This window comes from Fundulus heteroclitus, chromosome 9 (assembly GCF_011125445.2).
Source record: "Fundulus heteroclitus isolate FHET01 chromosome 9, MU-UCD_Fhet_4.1, whole genome shotgun sequence".
NCBI classification, from domain to species: Eukaryota; Metazoa; Chordata; class Actinopteri; order Cyprinodontiformes; family Fundulidae; genus Fundulus; species Fundulus heteroclitus.
In genome coordinates this window covers 38,290,574-38,314,005 of record NC_046369.1, presented here as the reverse complement: position 1 = coordinate 38,314,005, position 23,432 = coordinate 38,290,574, and the positions used below count along the sequence as shown (strand labels likewise).

At 37.6% G+C, this 23,432-nt stretch overlaps 1 protein-coding gene across 1 annotated transcript in view; it reads left to right on the top strand.

Moving 5' to 3' along the window:
* The window catches only part of LOC118564256 (inactive N-acetylated-alpha-linked acidic dipeptidase-like protein 2), a 194,228-nt gene that overhangs the window by 156,671 nt on the left and 14,125 nt on the right, over nt 1-23,432 (top strand). The window contains exon 5 of the mRNA XM_036141686.1: nt 20,174-20,441. Coding sequence (XP_035997579.1) covers nt 20,174-20,441 — 268 coding nt within the window. The remainder of the gene's footprint in view (nt 1-20,173; nt 20,442-23,432) is intronic.

Below are 23,432 nucleotides of genomic sequence, written 5' to 3'. Positions count from 1 at the left end.
GGTGTGAATGTCACAACTCAGAAATGGTACATGCAGCACACATATGAGCGACTGAATTGAAACACAATTTTAATCAACATTTGGTAATCACAGCTTCCAAACGTCTACTGTAAACAGAAATGTGTTTCTCAGCTTTGATTTTGACCTATTCTTCCATACAAACTATATTCATATCTTGATTGTCATGATTTGGGTTTTGGTTCATGTTTATTTGATCAGCTATCAGGTTTTGGCTTCCTCAGCTTTTGTACTGTTTTAGGTTATCCGGTCTATGTTTATTGTTTTGGTTAAGTAGCTTATTTCTGCCTCTGGGTTTATTTCTGTTTTGAATTCCAGTTTAGTCTTTTTACTTCGTCAGTTATTCTGGTCCCTGTATTAGTTCTGATTTTAGTTCTGTGATCTAGTGTCCTGTCAGTTCTGTATTGCTCCCGCCTTCGGTTAATTACTTTCAATTCCGCTCACCTGTTTATCCGTCTATTTAAGCCTCACTCCCTCCTTAGTTAGTTGTCGGGTCGTCGTCAATTCATACCATGCGTGCATCCCCTGTTTTCCTGGTAAGAGCTCCCAGCGTCTTGATTCATTTTTTGTAACACGTTTTGTATTTTTCTGCCCAGTTTCTGTTTGTCAAGTATCGTCTGGATGTCTGCCTTACCCCTTTTTTGGATCCTGTCTGTTTGCCTGTTTTATTCCCTCTAATAAATCTCCGTAAAGAGCATTCCTAGTGTGTTGGTTGAATTCCGGATTCATCTCCCTTCTAATTCGTGACATTGATGATTGTGGGGGTGGTTTTTATGCACTCTGATCATCAGTTCTTTCCTCAGATTTTCATTTGGATACAGGTCAGGTGATTGACTTGGCCATGTTAGCAAGTTTATGTTCTTCCTCTGAAAGTTTAAGTTAGAACCACCTCGGCTATGTGCTTGGAACAACCATCTTGCTTGGAAATCCACACTTGTTTCATCTATAGATTCTTGTCTTAAATGTCCCAATTATTTTCTCCAGTCAACCTTCCTTCAGTTATATGAATTCTGCTGTTATCATAAGACAGCCCGCACAGAGATATTCTATCCACTGAATTTCTCTTATGGCATGGTGTATTTTTGGATGATGTAAAGTAGCATTCTTTATCCAAATATGGTGCATACAGTGAAATCTTAAGAACTCAGCTTTAGCCATCTAATCAGAATAGATTCTGCTAGCACTTCACTGGCTTTGCTTCTGCAGCAAACTCTAACCATGTTTCAACATGCTACTACTTCAGGAGTACTGTTTCTCCTCAGTGAATTTATATAATTTCCATTGAGGTTGCACATATTACTTTTTGTTTTCTGGGGAGGAAAACTCTACCTGCTATTTCCAGATGATGCTAAAGCTCTCTGTAAGTGTTCCTTTGCTATTGGACAATTCCTTTGACTATTCTCTTGACTCCTCAGTCAGAAATCCTATAAGGGCCATTTGGCCATGGGTGATTTATCATAAATGTAAATGGACTGATCTTATATAGTGCTTTTCCAGTCATACTGACCACTCAAAGTGCTTTACATGTAGCCATATTCACCCAATCACACTCACTAACACACACATTCATACACACAATACACATATCAGTAGGCATTTTGAGGCACATTGATATGTGATTAGGGAAGCTGGAATCAAACCCACAACCTTCCGATTGCAAGACAACTACCCTATCCATTGAGCACAGTCGCCCCTATTTATGGTGAAATAGTGACTTGACCTCTCAAGGTTTCTTTTTTGGACTACTGTCCTGCTTTTTCACTCCTCTCTTAAGCCGCCTGTATTCTTTGTCCATCATCTGCACATTGCTATCTTTAAAACAACGACCCTTGTCCTTGAGTTGTAAATGGAGTGCTGAGTCCTGAGCTTTTTTTTTTTTGTATCAAGCAATCCTTTTGTGTAGTAACTATTTTTTCCTCCAATGTAGAAGTTGGAACAATCCTTGCTGCACTGGACTGCATATACAACACAGCTGAGTTTCTGTTTGGGTATTTAATCCTTGTGGTAAAATAGCCCGAGAGTGTCGCTGGGTTTAAAATACAAGAATACTGTCCTTGGAAAGGATCCTTTTTTGGCTTCCTTGGTACTCAACCACAATCTACAAAGATAATATTTTTTTCAAGCACTCCTATTTGCTGCTTCAGTGGACATAGTGCATTTCCTTGAAATCATAGATGCCCTAACATAAGCCCAGTTAGGATATCCAGAGGTTGAAATTGCTTTCTTTGTGTGTTTGTGTTCCCCTTGCTTTGCTTCCATCCTTGTGGGTACCTGTTCTGCTCGAAGCTTCTGTTTGCTGATGACTGACAGTTTATTGTCCAGTGGGTGATGAGATTCAAAAAGTTGTTAGAAGTCTGCTTGGGTATTCTATAGACATCTGTGGTGGAGCTTCTCTCATTCTCAATGTGCACCAGACATTAAAAAACAGGTGAATTGATCTCTTTGACATCCTCCCTCGTGAACTTCATGTTGTCCACTGATTTGATGTGTTCAAGACACGTTTCATAAGAGTTCAGTGCTCTGCTTCCCACTTCATCCATGTGAAGATTAGCCACGATGGATGAATCTGGAGATCTCACGGGTCCTTGCTTCCTTCTCCAGAAGTTGTCCTTGCTTTTGTAATATGTGGTGGAGAGACATAGATTCAACATAGTGCAAATCTGGCATGATAAGATATTGGTCCTTTTAGTTAGCTACCTATCTTCTCGCAGTAACCTCCAACAGAAGCAGACTCAGTACGATCAGTAATTGAGGTAGACAGGTATTCAGATAAAAAGGGATGTGTCCCTTTTTAAATCTTAAACCAGCATATATTAATTTCTACATTGTAGCAAGACTGTTATCTAAATACTGACTCAGCTGGTTTCTAAGCTTTCTATGCTTATTTTCCCTTTCTTCATGTGTGTAATACATGTTCAATATATTATTTAAATTGTATTACCCTCAAATTTGTTGGATCCCTAGCATGTGTGCATTACTGGGGTTGTTGCCAAAACCAGGTTTAAATTTGATGTCAATGGCCTCATTAGAAATGTTTAAACCGAGAAAAATGAGGATGTGTTCAATACTTGTTTTACCCTACAGTATGTAGCTAATTTAAAGACATTAATAAAGCATTATACAGGAAAAGACAATAAAACGTGTACAAAAGGAATGTATGTAACTGACTTAGAGTGTGTCGGTATGACCTGATTCAAATTACGTTTTTGCAAAGTGCCTTGAGATGACAGGTTGTAAATTTGCACAACATAAATAAACTGAATTGAATTAAGTAATTTTATTTAAACCAGAAAGGGTTAACACTTTAGATTCTACTTCACCTCTTAGTTCAGAAAAGTTAGCCACTATCAGCAATACTAGTCTCTTATTTAGGACAGTTTCGTCTTCTTGACATTTTCTTGCTGCTTGAGCAGGGCAACTGTGTACATCTTATGCATTTATTCTGTTGGGGAAATAGCGCCAAAAGGCAATTGCGAAACTTCAAAAGAAGGTTGTTAAGATAATACGTGTTATTTCCATGCTGGGCAACCTTTTCTGTGCCCGAAGAGAGATTTTGATTGTTTTAAAGTGGTAATATGGATGCATTTGAAGTCTGGTAACTGTCGTTATCTGATGCATGAGTTGAATTGTCTCCTCTGAAGTCTCCCTCCAATGGAGACTTATAGAAACAGTTTATTTAAATTTCAGAAACCAGCAATAGTCTCATTAAAGTTATTTTCTTTTTTCTGTAATATTTCATATCTTGTCTTTCTGGCAGCTAAGCTTTAATTAATTCTTGGCTCAAAATTTCACTAGCGGCTGGGTTGATGAAAAGTCTATTCACCATAATTTGAAATAAGAGTTGAAACTATGATCCCTTGATCTTAAACTGGCATTTCTTTACAATTAATTTTGTATTGTTGCAAATTTGAAATGGCAATGTTACTTCATCGTAACATCTGACAATCTCCATGATACATAAATAGTTATTAACTCTAGAAAAAGTCGACTTATTGTGGTATTTTTTCTTTGTGCAGCCGTGTTATTATTGCATGTTTTATGCTCATTATAATGATAATGGGGAAGAGTTATGAGCATGGGAGCAGGCAGATAAATTACATTTAGCTTATGCATATTGTAGAAATAATTGACTTGGTGAGTGTGCTTATGTGCATTCCTGGGCCAAGCAGACTTAGCATATGAGTCGCTGTTGCCTCTCCTGGCAGCTGCTGAGGATAATATATTCCTGTAGGACACAATCATTTTAATAGCTCATCCATTTGTTCAAGAGACAATTGATTTTCTCTGTTTCAATGCACGTTAGTCACATTTGATTTCTCTCATCCCATTTGCATTTGTCATATTTTCAGACTGTGTAGCTTATGCCCAGGCTTTATGAAAGGAAATCTTTATTCAGGTGCCAGGGTTGGTGTTTAGATGGGATCCAAGTGAAGATTGAGACTGCCAATAAAGAAGATTTAGGACATCATTGGCATATCATTGCAGTACAAGTCAGAGGGGAGAAATTCAGAAAAGCACATCATCGGAGAGTTCATCAACCAAAATATTGACAGAAAACTTGGTGCAGTGCTGCTTATATCACTTTACCAGATTGTGTATCTATCTTGCATTTTTGTGGTGTATACATATATAAAGCTTTAAATAAAGAACAGTTCAACATTGCCACATGATAATGTAGAATACATATTGTGATCTCCACTTTAAACAGGAGTACCATGAGCATTGCAATTAAGAGCAAAGTTCAAACCAGATGTTAACATACTGAATAGAAAGACGCATAACCTTTCTTATACCATAACTTCCTGACATTTAATTAGACTAAACTTTTCCTGCTTTAGGTCAGCCAGGATTATTAACATTATTATGGAATTTTTAAATTGGGAAATATTGAAGCATTGTCGAAACCAGTGGTTCTCAAATGTTTTCTGCTGTGCCCCCCTTTGAAGAATTAAATAAATAAATAAACTAGAACCTCCATCCTCATCATTTGGCGATATATGGTATAGACGCATTGCACAAAGATGGAAGTCAAGTCCAGACAGTGAATTCCATTCGTGAGGCCACCTCTTTGTATTTTGAAACCTAACTTGCAACCTGGTCATGATCCAGGGGTGTTAAATGCAAGCTATGATGATATTTTATTCAGTCTTAGGAGTTTGATCAGGTGTGTGCATGGCAAGAAAAAAAAAACTGTGACTGCAGTTTTAGGAACACGTTAAATATGTAAAGATTAAATAATATACTGAATTTACAAGGCTAATCTAAAGCTGTCCAATACCTAATAAAGTTACTGACAACATTTTAGTCAGACTGGCTTGTTGGGAAGTAGAAAAAAGCTCAACTGTGATTCATAAATTCCAAGCTGGAAATTACTGGATGTATATTTAAAGTCATTAACAAAAGTCATGAAGAAATCTGGGGTTTTAACAACAGGGCAATAAGAGAAAAACAACTTCCTGTCCACAAACAAATCGATAGTAATATACTGTAAATTGGTCCTAAGAATAGTAATCTCTATTATTTGTTAAACTTAGTCATTAATCGTGACAGCTTAGCATCAGGTGTGTTTTTCTGCTATCTGTGTCTCAGTGTGTGATTGCAGTTTTAGACAAGACATTCTAGATTTGCTTTGAAACCCAGTAATAAGGAAAGGTATGAGATCCTGAATACACAATTTATGCCTAAGAACCAACATGACCCTGGTTAGTAAAATCAAATATGTCGGGCCTGCCTAATTAATACAGTTAACCTCACCCTTTGACTTTTATAAATCTTATTAGCATTACGTAATAACATTCATTAAACTCAGAGCTGGCTCCAAGTAAAATCAGCCTAATGAGGTGAGATATGAATCTACAGAATTATCTTTTTAAGGCTCTTAATTTGAATAAGTACAGAAAGAAAAGAAAATGTTTCTGTAATGAAAGACAAATTTGAGCTTGATGAATTCCAGGTTTCAATTAGAAACTTAAGAAAAGATGCATTACAGCGTTGTTCTCTCTCATACCTATCATTTTACCAGAACCAAATCAACCCTCAGCTGCTCAGCACATATATGGTAAACACGTTTACCGTATAATATGAGAGCTACAAATATTTAGCTTTCAAACTCTCATCTCAATTCGTTGAAGTGCCTTGTTCCAGCATGAGGAGGAGATATTAGATACATGTGGTTTTTATCACACAATAGAAAGGTCTTGCTCTCTGACACAGACAAGGTGTAGATTATTTGGCTTTTGTTTATGCAACATATTACAAATATCATATTTCTAATCATGTAATAATATTATTATTAGTATATGTGTTAGTATCTAACCAGGTTTTAGTCTGGTGTTAATATAAGATTATTATTATAGATGTGTTGTGTGTATATATATATATATATATATATATATATATATATATATATATATATATATATATATATATATATGTGTATAATAATGGCGTCTTCAGCTGTTTTTGAACAGTCAGAAATTTCTACTTTCTGTTATTTCTAACAAAAATGTATCTTGATTGCTTAGTTACTTAAAGCTTAGGGAAAAAAAACAATATGGTTATACTGCTAATGCTCCTAGGTGTGGTATATATAGTTACTAGACAATAAACATCTTTTTTGCATCAGATAAACATGGTTGTTGCAATAGTCAGTCAATATTCTTTTTTCACTTTGTCCCTGAGGTGAGGATAGGATGTGTTAACATTTTCAACTCACGATTGGTTATGGCTTTTAGGTAAAATCACATCCCTGATGTCATCCTTTGACTCATTAAGTTTTAAACACAATGAGTGAAAACAGCTGAAACTATTTATGTTACAGATTTACAAAATATAGTAACAACTACCACAGTCCATTTCAGCAGTTACAACTGAATCATCTGTGTTTAATTTCGTATGCTGTCTCAATATTGTTAAGGATTAGGCCTCATCAGATTCTATTTGAACTTTTTAATGCAATTTAACCAGATTCTGGAAAACCTAATTTTATAACTAGCTATGAAGGCTTGATTTTTGTTGATCTGAGGACCCACTGGCATGAGGGAAACACTTTGCTCTGGAGGATAAGCATTTGGGGAGGTTGACAGGTTGCTGGATGAATCCATGCTGAAAGAAAAGCAAACTTCAGGTGATCTTGAAATTCTTCTGTCAAAATAATCCTGTTAAGGCTCAGTTTTTCTGCAGCTGAACGCACTTTGAAAAGCCTTCATAGCTGACTGTCAGCTCTAGCGTGAAATAGGGAGGATTAAAAAGGAATGTGATCCAGCAGCAGAGTTAAAATGATACAAGCCTCCAATTTAAGAGGGTGTTAAAATATTAAGCAATAAGTTCTCTCTGACTAGTGTTTGTTTGGATGGTCTGAGTCCAACTTCAGTGCTTCACTTTTAAGATGTTTGTATAATATGAAAGTGATTATGTTCGGATTCATGCAACTTTATTTTTCCTGCTAAACTTTGCTTTGTAAAAAGAGCAGCTGTGTTACTTACTTTATCTGACAGTAGTCACATTGTTACAATGGTATGTGGATTTTTACGTTTATACATGGAGAAGTGATTCACATTATTGAAAGTTTAGAAATTCCCCCCCATTTGAAATACACTATATTTAAACATAAATGTGTATCAACAAATAGGCTTTATATTAATGTACATGTATTTTATAAAAGCAATAGTGTTCTTCACAAAGGTATCAATACCTTTGTCATATTAAAACCATAATGATCAATGTGTTTTATCGGGATGTTAGGCAACATATATCACAAAAAGGGAACACTTTTAGGCATTGTTCACATCTAGCTAAGTCTTTATAAAAACAAATATCTCTCCAATATCATTTAAAAAAATAATATCTTCCACATGGGATAGTTTTCAGAAAAGTTTTCATCCACACAAACTCACACAAATACATCCCTGAGCGTTGTTTTAAACATGCCAAATGCGAAGGGGGCAGTATACCGAAAAGCTAAAACCTATGTCAGCCAATCAGTATCCTTAAAAACAACCACATGGTGTCTCTATTTAGAGAGAGACTTGCTGACCTCCAAGTAATTATAATAATACATTTAATTTCTAATGCACTTTTTATCAGCAAGATCTCAAAGTGCTACAGAGTTAAAATAAGTTGAAAACAAGGTAAAGGGAATTAAAAACATACTTAATTAAAAACAATAAGATAAGGTAAAAAATTAGTTTGTGATTAGCATCCATAGGCTTTTGGAATTAAAAGGTTTTCAGGCCTGTTTTAAAAGAGCCAAGGCTCTGAATGGCCCTCAGCTGGGTAGGGAGGCTGTTCCAGAGGCGTGGTGCACAGATGTGAGCAGGTGTGTTTGTAAAAACAAACAGGCAAAAGCAACGTTTATAACGTTCCATATATGGAACTTTGAAGTCTTGATACCGAAATGAAGACAGGAATGCTATGTGGTCGCCAGAGTAGCATTAGTTAGAAATAAACGTTTGAATATACCGTTGATTTTGTAGCAGTGAATTTGGCCATTTTAACATTGACATAGATGACTCATAGAGTAAACAGTCAATCACAACACCAACATAAAAATCAGCACTTCACTGATAGTATTTTGTTTTCCTCCACTGCATGGCTAAGTCTATAACAATTGTTGGGCATGTAACATCAGCACCACAAACTTGACACAACACAGTGTCAAGTTTGAATATTGGGCTCCCTGCCTGTCAGCAGTATTACATCTAATGTGTTTTGGTTTACATCATTTCACTGTAAAGTGCCTTGAAATAATTCATACCTTTTCACACTTTGTGATAAACAACCACAGTTACTTATTGTTAAATACAAAGGCTAATTCTTGTTTTTTTTCCTGTTTTTCATTTTATATTTGCATAATATAAATACTAGGGCTGGGCAACGATTAAAATATTTAATTGCGATTAATCGCCCTGATTAATCACATTGTATTTACAAACTCCAAGAATGAATTCAAAAGTAGTGTAAAGAGCACTTTTATTTTAATGTTCTGCTGCCATATGAACAAAAGTGTTGTAACATTTGTAGCACTTATCAGTAACACATATTTAGTGTAAAGCTCAACTTAAACATGTAAAACAAAAAATAGCAATAATAATAAATTAAAGCTTATTGCCACTGACAGGGAATTCTCTTTATGGGGAAAAAAATCTACCAAAAACAGGCAATTTCTGAGGTAACCGCATTACCATTTTATGTTCAATACCAAAGTTTAACTTGGCAGTGGTTACAACTAACTTGTTTCTGTCATATTTGTTGCTGGAAGAACTTTAAACTGAAATGCTTGCTAACTCGATATGCTTGCGTTGCTTGCGTTTATTTGACGTTAACACGCGGTTTTTTGTTGTTGCTTTCTCGCGTGCATATAGTGAATGGCAGGGAAAAACAGGCAAAAACACATGGATGCTTTGAAACGAGAAGCGACTTCACCGACGGCGTTGATGCAGACCCCCCCGCTCCGCACAAAACTTGTTCCGGCCGCCAACTCACCGCCTCGCCTAAGCAAATTCCTGCGGGAAACACCGCCTTCCGCCTGTCGGCTTTGTTTCTTACTCTGAATCCGAGGTTTGGCTGACAGCGAGGTTATTGGCGCATTATCGCCACCTACTGTTCTGATTCAAACCCCTACACCGCAGCAACAGACCTTCACAAAATAAAAGCATGTGAGCAACATGCGTTAATGCGCGTTAAAGAAAATATCGCCGTCAATAGTCTAATGAGTTAACGCGAAATTAACGCGTTAACTTGCCCAGCCCTAATAAATACATAATATTTATATTTGGAAATGCTGTAAGTGGTGATGGTCACAGTTGGCTTAGGGGAGGCTTTTCTTCTTAAGTGTCAGGGAAATTGGGCAGAGCTGACGGGAAGACAAATGTAGGGCAATACTGGATGGACTGATCACCCTGATGGAGCATTTAAACAACACAAAGACCCTTTATATTACATATGTGTCTATGGCATTGGTGCCCAAATAGTCTTCCAGAGTTAAAATTGTGCATGTTTGTTTTATATCCTAATTTAACACACCTGAGTCAGTTATGACCCTTACAGGGCCCCTGCAGAACATCATGACATGCTGTGAGCAAAGTTTAACCATGTGAATCAAGATCTGCCCTCAAGATCTGCCAGATCTTGAGGGAAGCTACGGAAGCAGCGAGCAAATGTGCTGCAAAAGAGGGTATGCTTGAAAAAAGTCCTATCTTAACCAATTTCTTTAGATTTTTTTTTTTTACCAGTTAGTGCTTTTTTTTGGGCTCAAATTGTTTAATCTGTAAATATCTAAAATAGGAGAACATACCAGAGTGAAAGGCTATTTATTCCCTTCATGTTATCACCCTGACATACTTTAATGAACTTAGAGGAAAGATTTGATGTTATAGGTCTGGAGTGTGAAGGCCAGTGGGAATAGTTTGTCAGATCAGATCCAAGATGTCAGGGTTGGTGTCTAACTTATCATGGCTGTAAGTCATGTGGTGTATGACCTGAGCTGCAGTGCAGTTAGTTAATTCAGTGTCACAACATCAAAGGTCTGCTTTTTGCCTTCATGCTTGCAGAGACATTGAGACAAATGCATAGACACCAAAGCCTCAAAGCTAATTTTGATGTTAAAGATTAACTCATTTTACATGTCAAAACTCATATGTTCACAGATTTCAGCTGTGCTCAGTCAGACTCAGACTTCATTTTTTTCACAGCTGAAATAATTTCCTAAGATATCAAATAATAAACCCTCCTAATGAGTGTATAAAGAGTTGTAATGGTGGCAAAATAGATCTACAATGATCTGTCTCCACTTCTGATAAAGTGCCTTATTGATGAGCAATGATAATTCTTTGTCTTACCAGATTTAGGAGTTAAGATGCTATAGGTTTAGGATGTGTTATAGCACAGTCTAACATAAAATTACATTTACAGCTCCCCCTTCAGATACAATTTTCTTTTGAAAAGATTATAATATAACATAATTTGAAATTCCGCAGATGCTTTTAACATTTTTAACATTTTGGCAAAGGCATTCATAAAGGGTTTATTTAACGAAAGAAAAAGCCCAGAAATCAATGGGGAGAGAGTACACTAGTTCAACAGGGGGAACTATGAAAGACCATATACAGTGAAGAGTTATAACTAATAAAAGAAACACGTGGGAGTAAAATAAATGACTGGAAACAAATGAGGGAATCCTCATGGGGTTTACACTTCTGACATGGCAAAAGCAGGATGTAGCTTACAACACATTTTTGTGTGTTGCCCACTCCATCCAGAAGCAGTTTTATGCTTAAGGTTTTGCAAACTTCAGCACATCACTGAAAATTTGACAGTTGTGTGCTGTGACGAACTTTCACACAGCCAGAAAACAAGCCACAACATTTGACAAAGACACCAGTAGAGTATAATCAACCCAACACCCTCTTTTCCTCCTTGTTCCTGTACTTTTCCCTATCAGCCTGTAAACGAACTAGCTAAAAGTTAACATTAGATTGCTTTTCAGAAAAGACACCGACCTAAAGCTTTCTAATGTCTAATAATCAGTAGACAGTGTATTTTCAGTCAGGTCATTGTTCAATGTTGCATCCCACAACAAAAGACCCAAGTTTATTTGAAACTAGGGCTGGGCAACGATTAAAATATTTAATCGCGATTAATCGCACTGATTAATCGCGATTAATCGCGATTAATCGCATTGTATTTACAAACTCCAAGAATGAATTCAAAAGTAGTGTAAAGAGCACTTTTATTTTAATGTTCTGCTGCCATATGAACAAAAGTGTTGTAACATTTGTAGCACTTATCAGTAACACATATTTAGTGTAAAGCTCAACTTAAACATGTAAAACAAAAAATAGCAATAATAATAAATTAAAGCTTATTGCCACTGACAGGGAATTCTCTTTATGGGGAAAAAATCTACCAAAAACAGGCAATTTCTGAGGTAACAGCAGGGAGCAGCATTACCATTTTATGTTCAATACCAAAGTTTAACTTGGCAGTGGTTCCAACTAACTTGTTTCTGTCATATTCCATGCTGGAAGAACTTTAAACTGAAATGCTTGCTAACTCGATATGCTTGCGTTTATTTGACGTTGACACGCGTTTTTTTGTTGTTGCTTTCTCGCGCGCATATAGTGAATGGCAGGGGGAAAACAGGCAAAAATACATGGATACTTTGAAGAGAGAAGCGACTTCACCGACGGCGTCGATGCAGACCCCCCCGCTCCGCTCCGCACAAAACTTGTTCCGGCCGCCAACTCACCGCCTTGCCTCGCCTCGCCTAAGCTCGCTCGCGGTACCTGCGGGAAACACCGCCTTCCGCATGTCAGCAGTGTTTTTTTCCGGCCAGCACCTTTCTTCCTCTTTGAATCTGAGGCTGGGCTGACAGCGAGGTTATTGGCGCATTATCGCCACCTACTGTTCTGATTCAAACCCCTACACCGCAGCAACAGACCTTCACAAAATAAAAGCATGTGACCAACATGCGTTAACGCGCGTTAAAGAAAATATCGCCGTTAATAGTCTAATGAGTTAACGCGAAATTAACGCGTTAACTTGCCCAGCCCTATTTGAAACATACATGCTGTTTCAACTTCTGCAGCTTTATTTCTCTTTTTTGTCAGATAGATCATTATTTACTTATGTCAAGAATATTCACTGCCATAAACTTCCCATAAATGATAAAAAAAGAGAAAACATTTATCTGACTGGTGCAGTTCTGTTTTACAGTCTACAGATGTATATTCTAAATCACATGGTTATGTAAACTCATCACACATGTGAGAGCATTCAGGCCACTGTGACAAAAGCCTTCCCATGGTGTCATTCTTAAATTCAGTTTTTGCTTGGATGGGTGCATTACCTCAACAGTAGGCTAAGTGGGTAAGCTAATAGGTTGATCTTTGCCTCATCTCCCAATTTCAGATGGGCTGTTTAAAAATAACATTAGCAGTCTTGATAAGACCTTTTTCACCAAGTGTTGCAGGTCTGGGTAAACAAAATCAATCTCTTTTCCTCCCTCACTTTCTCTCGCTCCATTAACCAAGTGATGCGACATCTCTATCTGTGTTAATTAGCAGAGCCTGGTGTGCTGGTATCGATTATTAACTCTTCAAAAAATCCACAAGGACTGCTTTGAATGTTGAATACAGCTGCAGCCCTAACACCTTGGCTGGATCCATCTTTTTTAAATCAGGGTCTTACTTGTTTCTTACATTTCTTCTCTACAGTTTGTTTTCCTTTGTGTACAAAGCAAAAGTTCGATTGTCAGTTGAAGATAGGCTGTCAACCAAATGCACAGAGGCAAAAACAAATTGGTCCTCATCTTTTTGTTAGATAACACAGAAAATGAAAGAAGTTTTAAATTAATTTTAAAATGATTTCCTTTGTCAACATCAAAACTATGGAATTGTTTTGTCAGGAAGGAAAGGTGTGGGGGGGGGGCAATGGTTACTTTCAGAAGCATGTTTACTTGTTAACAAAATAAGTAAATAAATATTGAGATGGTCCATATAAGACATATTGATTTAGTTTGATTCATGTCTATCTTTCTGACATGGAGACATTTTTCCTGTTACTATTAGGTCGGGATAGGCATTGGTCTTTTAAAGCTTTGAACAGTTATTCCAGTACACAAGGTGTGAGGTCCCTTGAGGTTTGTATGATCTCCAGCCATTAGGATTGTGTGTGCGTGTGTGTGTGTGTGTGTGTGTGTGTGTGTGTGTGTGTGTGTGTGTGTGTGTGTGTGTGTGTGTGTGTGTGCGTGCGTGCGTGTGTTTGTGCGCGCGTGTTGAATGCCATGGTATCACAAGGGACACAGGCACCAGGAGTCCGTACAGCATAGCCATATGCTCGACACAGTGGTATGTCTGCAGTGAAGCACAGAAACAGTTTCCCACGCACCAAAGAGACATAAGGTCGGCGGGCTGAGGCAGTAATGACAGTCAATGGAAACGGCAAGTGATTATCTCAGCCACACCCCGACGTACAGACCCAGGGCCTGGTTGTCCCAGTGGCTGGGTGCCCGCACAGGATCCCTGCAGCAAGACCGCAATGCACTAAGGAGGGTATTTGTCCGCAGAACCCCTATCTCACCAGGCAAGCATCAGTATTCAGCAGCAGTAAGAGCTACAGCTGAGGAAAGCTGAGGAAAAAAGGAACTGGACAGTTGCTCAATGGTCCAAAGTCCTGTTTTCAGATGAAAGTCAATTCTGCATTTCATTTCGAAATCAAGGTCCCAGAGTCTGGAAGAGTGGAGAGGCACATGATCCACTTTTTCAGACTCTTGAAGTCCAGTGTTAAGTTTTCTCAGTCAGTGGAACCCCCTGCTCCAATCTGAGCGCACACCCCTCAAGGTCCAAAAATCCCCCCAAAATGCATACACTATTAGTATGCCTCTGCGCCATCTGAGAAAGCCTAGGGTTTTGTAAGCTTCTAATGGCTAATTGTTTTGTTTTTTTTGGTGAAATGGAGGCACTTGTCTAGATGTGTAGCAGCACCTCAAGTACAGTATTTCCTTAATGGGAAAGTCATATGAAATCAGCCAAGATATCAGTAAAATAATTGTGGACTACCATAAGGCTTGTTTTGGTACAATTTCCAGGTGCCTGAAAATTCCATGTTTATCTGTTCAAACTATATGCAAATATAGAAAGCATGCAAATATCCAGTCAGTGTACTATGTCCTAGAAATTAAAAATTTCCAGTGGGAAAATGTGTGTATAAGCCACAGAACAAAAGCAAAAGACCTAGTGAAAATATTGGCTAAAACTGGTCAGATAGTGTAATTATCCACGGTGCAATGAGTGCCGACATGGGCTAAAAGACCACATACAGGGAAAACGCCAGCAATCCAAAAACAACATAAAAACCCAGATTACAGTTTGCAAATGCACTCAGAGGTAAATGCATTAGATGTCCTATGGTCTGTTCAAACTAAAATTGATGCCTTAGGCCATAATTATCATCATTATTTGTAGTTAAAATGGGGAAGCTTGCAAGCCTTCGAACACCACTCCAGCATGGAGAAGCAGTGTCACATTGTGTTGGTGTTTTGCTGTAGCAGAAATAGCTACAGTTCACAAAATTGATGGCATAAAGAGGAAAGAAGACTGTACTAATACTAAAACTACATCTCAACAGATCAGCCATGGAGTTGGCAATAAATGGGTCTTCCTATTGACACTACGAATACTGTCAAACTAGTTACAAAGTGGCTTGAGGACAAACAAGTCATTGCTTTTAGAAGTTCATCACAAAGTCCTCATCTCAGGGCAGAGCTGAGTATGTGAGCAAGGTAGCCTACAAAACACAACCCAATCATCCTACTTCTGTCAGAAGTAAGGGGACCAAATCTCAGCAAACTACTTTGGTAAGCTTGTAGCAGGATGCCCTTAAAATGTTATACCCAAAGCATACAGCTATTTTATACAGTATATTTGTGTTTTAACTGTATCTATTAGTTTGTCGATTATTGATCTTTTTTTTTTTAATAAGGATGCTAATGAAGAGGGGAGTGTGGAAGCAACATGAAGCATCAATGTTCAGTTTAAAGAAATGAAAACAGAGGCAATTACTAAAACATGGAGCTAGTATGACTGACACACACATATATAAGTGCTCAGGCAGAGTCCTTTGAGACTTGAAGTGTCAGCAATGTTGGGCATGTGTCCCAAACCACAGGGAGTTTTTTTTTCCATGCACTTGGCTTATGGAAGACGGTCTCACACATGTCTTGTGAAAGCTGCACACATGAATGAAAACATTTGCACCCAAACCCCTACTGCCTTGGGTCCTGGAGAGCCGTGAGACATAGCCTGCTGACTACAGAATACCACAGTTGTGTTTGGACCATCTGCTTCTGAGACTGATATAGATATCATATTGTCATTCTCTTACTCACACACTAAACACACAATCCCTGTTTAAACTGATCATCCACATCTTTAAAACATCTGCTTTGCAGATTGAAAAGCACTACTTATACTGTAAATATGCACCTAGGATGAGTCATTTTAACTAAAGAGAGGGATAATAGCCTCTCATAGAGCCTTGTGAGGAACAAAACATCTTCTGGCTCTTGTCTGAATAGCTGGCGAGACAGGAACACTCCGTTTGTGGTGGTCCCATTCAAGTACACTCACTGAAAATAACAGTTAAGCACCCTAAAGGAATGAAACTGTGTAGATGCAATTTGACATACTTTCAGACCACCAATGGGTATTGAAAAAGAAATTAAGCTAGCTTAAGTAGTGGTATCATAAGTGGAACCAGTTGTTATATAGACTTACTGGAGTGTATGATAGTCAAAACACTTTGTGTAGGTCAAACAGATACATTTGACAGCATTGCCAACACTTGGTGGAGTTGGGTGTGGGTCGCAGTTAGTCTTTGGCTAAAGCCTAGTGGTGGTATCATGCAATTGCCTGGCATGTTGGGTGTATGGCTGTTACAGTGACCCAGCCATAGGAGGCAGAATAGATTTTTTGCCCATTTTCCAAAAGTATTACCCCATCCAGCTGTTGATTCTTTCCCTTGTGTTTCAATGATGCAGCAAGTTACAGTGTGTTAATTAAAAACTGCCCCAGCATCACTTTCCACATTAAAAGACCTTTCAATAACACTACTTGCAACATCATGCAGATGCTTTGTCTGTGCTGTTCAATATACACTCACCTTGATCGTGATGAGTGCATGAGGTGGTTACAGCTACCTTAAACCTAATCTAATCTCTGATTAATTTAGCTAATATGATACTTAATTAGCTATTGGATGAACTCCCCGACTGTCTATAGAGTTCTGAAGTTCCCTTCCCTTATGGTCAGTAAATATGTAAATAAAGCTAAACATACACTTCAAAGACATTGTGTCGGTCTAAAAGTAATTATTTCTTATATATTCTAACATATGACAGCAGGTTTAGTTGCATTACTCTTTGGTGGTACATACAAAACTGGGAATAGTGCCTCAGTCAACTCTGGATGCCACCACTTATGCCCTCTGATTGCCTGTTCTAGAAATGCCAGCTCCTTTCAGATCCAGTTGTTTAAAAGCCTATGGCTGGTCAGCATGTGTACCAAAATATATCTAAATCAGACTATTGATGCAAAACAGAAAATGTTGGAACTTACTAACAATAGTGTTATTACTGGGTAATCAATGAATTTCAGATTGGTCATTGCTTAGTTTTAATGTTCCATCTGCATAAAAGGAGTTGTGGGATGGGGGGCAAATCCAACTCACTGGTATTGATATTATTTTATTTATTTCACACAAAAGAAAAAGCTATATTTGTCCCATGTGTTTTCATACTTTTATCTCTGATAGCTTGCAGTATTATTGAGGTTTGTTCTACTTTGAAAATCACATATGGTAGAGTGCTGCGTTTTTGAGCAGAAGGCTGAAATGCCAGCCACTCCAGTCAGTACACATCTTTATTGGTGAACCTTTGAGACCAGTCCTCTGTGAGTCAAAACAATAAGGAGGGTAAACACCAAGAACCAAACAAACTAGGAGAGAATCAAATAAGACTTGGATCAATTTTTATTGACTTTTTTTCTGGCAATTAGAAAAATGAGAATGACAGGGACTTGAGAATCCTAGGAGGATTTTCAGTGTGTTTGAGCAGCAAAGAACAAAAGAGAAATTCATTCAGACTTAAATAGACCTTTTATCTGCAATACTGAAGACCAATTAATTCATCCATTGCACTTATCACAGCTTCTGAATTGTTTTTTGCCATTTGTTCTTACAGGCTGTTTTTAGTTTGTGGTACCATTTTTACTAAGCTGACAGATAGTGGCAGGTCATACCAACAAGCATTTACTGAATATATATATATATATATATATATATATATATATATATATATATATATATATATATATATATATATATATATATATATATATATAAATACTTAATATTAGAGTAACTAAATATAGATATATATTTTTGCATTAGGTATACGTAATATGTTTTCTTTAAATAAGGGGCCATTAGAACTCCCCACACCCCAACATAAAATGGTTTGACCATTAAGACAAAGGCTGGCTGCAACTTTGAAAGTTTGTTCTGCTGCAAACTTAGAATCACAGATGCACAGAAAAGAGAAAAAGAGAGGATGACACGAAAGGCTTGAGGGATTTTATGAGTAAATATTTTTTTAAAACTGAGGATAAGTCAGGAACAGGTCTAGGAACGGAAATGCAGAGGGATGATGCCCATCCAGAGCCTGGTAAGAAGCAATGCGTTTATCAATGTGATTTTAAAGTATAGCATCTGCTAGCTAGTGTAAGGGGGAAAACCTTTTTTATTTTACAGAAATACTTGAGCTTAGCGCCAAAAGAGCAGAGAGAGGGCAGAGGTCCAGGTACAGTCTGAAAGACAGAGCGGAGCACGAGAGCCAGCTAAGGCGGGGAGATTGGGGGGGGGGGGCAGCGTGTGTGTTTGAGGAGGAGACAGAGAGAGCCATACCTAGCAATAACAGAGACAGTGCAGATGGAGGGGCTTGCTGCCCGATCAGATAGTCTGAGCATAGTGGCTCAGAGACGGATCACAACGTTAATTTCAATGATCCCGCGTTATGGCCAACAAAAATTACTGATTCTGATAGAGTGAATGTTGTGCGTTTAATGGCAAAAAGGAAGCCTTTCTCAGAGGGCAGAGAATTCCCAAAGTATCTAACATATTCTACCTCCTGCAATGGAAGGGAAACTTGTTAGGGGCTGGCTAATAAACAGCAGGACAAAAAAGGCCATATTTTGCTGTTCTCTTATGAAGAAAAGATCAACTAGTGCACTAAATTCAATAGATGGGTTGAAAATATCCAATATGAAATACAGTTAAGTTGACTTTTTTGGTGTGTGTGTGTGTGTGTGTTTGTGTGTGTGTGTGTGTGTGTGGTGTTGCCTATGCAAGTGAATATTAATCTAGCTAGGCGACAATGCTGGCATCACAAGAAAGAGATTAAACAGGCTATTCACAATCACAATATCTTAGGTAACCTAAAGCTGCTAGAACACTGTTTCCTTTCTCACCATGCCTGGTGCGTCATTGAATATCATGTCACTTAGGTCGAAAGTGGATAGATAAAGGGAATTTTATTGAGCATTAGGTCCTGTCACATCTTTGAAATATGCATGTCACTTTTGACGTTCTACTACACTGATGCACTAAACTGTACCCACATGCAATACAATACTCCATCCACCACCCAATTAGGCTTATAGTCAAGTAACTTTCAGCCAAATTAAATGGAGAGTAAATCATCTGGTCAGTTTCGCTTTTAAGCATAATCAATCGTGGTGCGCCGCCACAGCAAAATAAAAGCCGCCAAGCCTTCAGAAGGAAGTTTTTTTTCATATATATGGTTAAACAATGTAAAACATATGAGATATATTTACCCTTTATTACATATAGCCTATATCTGCTCACTTATATTACCTGTAATCCAAGTTTGAAATTAATTTAAATATCATGAAACGTTAAAAAGTACTTTATTTTCAAAAACGTATGACAGTACAGTGTTGCCCATTTTGCCTTTAGCCTTTGTTGCTATGTTTAGCGACTATTGAAACTCCTCTACCGGCTTTCTTTCAAAAAGCATCTAGCAACAAACGACTATGAGCAACTGTTTCTGTTGTAATGGTGACTTTACCTAAATCACCAGTTATTCTGGACAGGGGGGCCTGGCTGCCTAGTCCCACCCACTTGTGGAGGGTGATCAGTTCCAGGTGAATTTGCATGTGAATCTAAGGTCTAAAAAAAGGCCTAGCATGTCTGTAAAGCTTGGAACTCCACACTACTCCAGACATTTTGAATTGGGAAAGCTTATTGGATGGGAAGCTAAATGTTCTTCAGTTTATGAATAGAAGTCCAGTTGTTGTTTTTTTTGTTGATTTTTTTTTTTTTTTGGATTGAATTTCATGTTAATAAACATATTAGAAATATATGTACCGGGGAAACTGTTGATAGGTAATTATTTTACACGCTGTACATGTTTAATGAACCAAAATATTTATGTTTAATGTTGTATAATCCTTTTATTAAATATTAGTTATATTTGTACCAGAAAACAAGAATGAAGCAAAAATAAATTATGAAAAGAGAGATCAAATAAACCCAAAATGTAAACCATACTGCTTTCCTGCTCTTTTTGGTATGCTTTCAGGTCTTTCTCCAGCCTGCCAGATGATAGTGAAGAATCCAGAGCCAAGTACCTTTACAGGCAATGGATAGGACTTGGCTTAACTGATGTCCACTTGTACAATCAAACGGTGCTGCTCAGCTTGCCTGGCTCCACGCCAAACACCATCACCGACAGATCCAGCCACCAGTGTTTCCTTCCCCAGGGGACCCCATGTGACCAGCGGGGGTCCACTGATCTACTGAAGCAGCAATTCTCCTACGCAGCCTACTCTGCAGTAGGCACTGTGCAGGTACTGTCCCTTGCTATGTATTTCACCTGCTAAACATGAATAGTTTCTGCTTGGTTATTCGCCTCTGATGCTTTTAATACTGTCAGTTCATAAAAGTCGTAAGGCTTGTTTCCATTTCATTAATTACATTTGATTTGCGCTGTGTTTCTTTACGCAATGTTTCTTTTGTGAGCGTATCCACCATGGAGTCAAAGGCCACTGACATTAAGATGCAATGGATGTAGCAATAGTGAACTGACGTCATACAAGAGCCGCTGTTTTGTTGTTAGCAATTGTCAAAATCTCTAAGGTCCTGCTCTTAAAAGGTTTGTACGTATTGAAAAATTAATCAGCGTGTACACAGCTGATCTTCCAACCAGGAGCAAAGCAATTTGCATGTATAAAATGAGCAGAACAGTGGGTGCAATCTTTTTTGCATGTGTGCGTTCATGAATATACAGATCACATGCTAATGACCAAACCACGCAAATTTATGGCAGGGGGATATGCAAATGTAAACACTCACCACTCGCAAAGAGATTTATTAAAGCTAAAACTGATAGTGACAATTTTTGCATCTATATTTAGTACCTTTGAAAGTCAGGTGCAAATTCGCACGCAAAAATGCCTGCGGTCTTCGTAGTCAGAAAGTAGGGACTGGTATAATGACAGATGAAGGAGACAGTCTGTCTGCATGTGAGCATATTTGGACTGTCAGAAATAACATTAGAATGATATTAGAGCAGAAAAAGACGTTAGCATTGGAGTGATGCCGGGGAGGGGCATTATTCGTCATGCAATTTTGGAAACATTAATGCTGTAACTGAATAAAAAGGAACTTTTTATCAAAATTACAGTTTCATTTTTTTCCCTCCAACTGAGTTGGTTCTTTTTTAGTTGAACTACACCAAGTTAATGTCTTGTCTGGGGCTGAACGACTTTTGAAAATAATCTAATTGTGATTTTTTATCTTAATATTGTGATTTAATGCGATTATTTTTTTCAGTTTAATTTATCATGTCTTTTTAAACATATACTTGAACAACTTGAACAAATCAATCTGTGTCAATGCTGTGCAGATTAGGTGCTAAAAGAGCCACTGTGTGAAATGATTGCGTTCTGCCTTCGATATATTTCAACCAAAATTGTGATTTGATTTAGACTTTTCTCTGAATTAACTACAAGCAACAAAAATGGCCTCTAGATAAAGATGTTTGTAAACAAGGACTATTTAAAACAAGAACTTTTAATGTTTTTATTAATCAGAATATTATTCAAGAGAACAGCTTTTACTTGATTTGGACACCAATCCTTGTTGAACATAAAGTGCAAGTCTATGTATTAAACTTAATGCTATGGTGAGATTCCTAAAAGTTTCTAGTAAAACAGTATGATTATATAAACTCTAAAACAAGTAATAAAATTTGATTATCTCACAACTGAAACTGTTCTGGAGGCAAACCCACTTTAAACATGTTACTGACACCTAAAGGACGCGTCTGATTCACTAATTGTTACATAGCCAAAAATTGCAGACCTCTGAGATTTGGAAATTGCATTTTATTAAATTGTAATTATATTGCAAATGCGATTAATTGTGCAGCCCTAGTCTTATCATAGGTTTGGACCATTTATAGTGGTCCAAGCTTATCACATCACAAAACCCTGGCATTTTAGCACAGGTGTATACACTTTTAAGAACCACTGTTGATACAGTTCATTATTCTTTACAAAGTAAAGAAAAACTTTTCAGTGAGAATCTATTTCTAGTATAATGCAGCAAATTATACATTTAGTTCCATTTAGTTTAGTTTACACATATGAACTGATTTTACAAGTGAAATGGCAGTAGACCACTAAAATATGGAAACCATAAAAGAAATCTTTGAAAAGATGGCATTTGAGTCATACTAGATGCGTGGTTAATCTTGTCCACCATCCTTCCAGAGTGTGAAGGTTAATGGAAGTCATTATGCATGTAGTCCGCCTGCGTTAGGCACCAGACACACACATACAATGAAATGCCGTCACACTATTTTTAGAGGATTTTACTTCTCTGTATCCCGGGAACAGAGAAAGGAGTTGAAGGAGAAGCTTGTTATTCCCTTGAGCCCACCGCTCGGCCTGAGGGCAGATGAAAAGTTGCAGCCATTCTCTGAATACCAAGTTTTTTCTCACTCTTCACTCCCCCGCCCTCTGTTCTCTTTTCTTTGCTTGATCCATCCAGCTGTCCTCTTGTGGAAGTCAAACCAAAAGGAGGGTCACAGTCATCCATCATGAGATTATTTCCCAGCATCATTCCAATCCTTGCCTTGAATAAAGTGGAAGGTTTCACGGCCTAAACATTGCTTTCACAAGCGCCTAAACAATGCTTTTTATGGCATTTGTGATAGATAGATTGCAGTTCATATGAAGTATACTGCAGTAATAATTCCTGATACTGGTCGGGGTACTTTTCTTAAGATTCTGGAATGTTACATCTGTCAAAATCTGCAATATTGAAACAAATAAGGAGACTCCCTCTCTCTGTCTCTGTCTCTCTGTCTCTCTCTCTCCCTCTCTCTCTCTCTCTCTCTCTCTCTTTATATATATATATATATATATATATATATATATATATATATATATATATATATATATATATATATATATATATATATATATATATATATATATATATATATTGTGGTTGCTCTAAGTATTTTTCACTTTTTCACCAATACAGCTACAGGGGTTTGTCCTGTTTATGTTTTGAGACAGTGTAGGTGAAGGACAGTTGCCAAAGATGGTTGGTCACGGATTTTAGAATTAAATGGAGCAAAAGTTGTCCCACCTGCCACAGCATTTATATGTGTTGTTCTCTATAGGAAACACATCTCTTGTTTTATTTTGAAAGCCATTTCTTTTGTAACTTTGTAAACCCCTATGAACAATCTTCCTTCTTGTAGGCAGTCTCTGTATTGGTAAACCAAAGCTTGTTTCAGACCATTCTTTTGCTCCGTGCTCGATTTG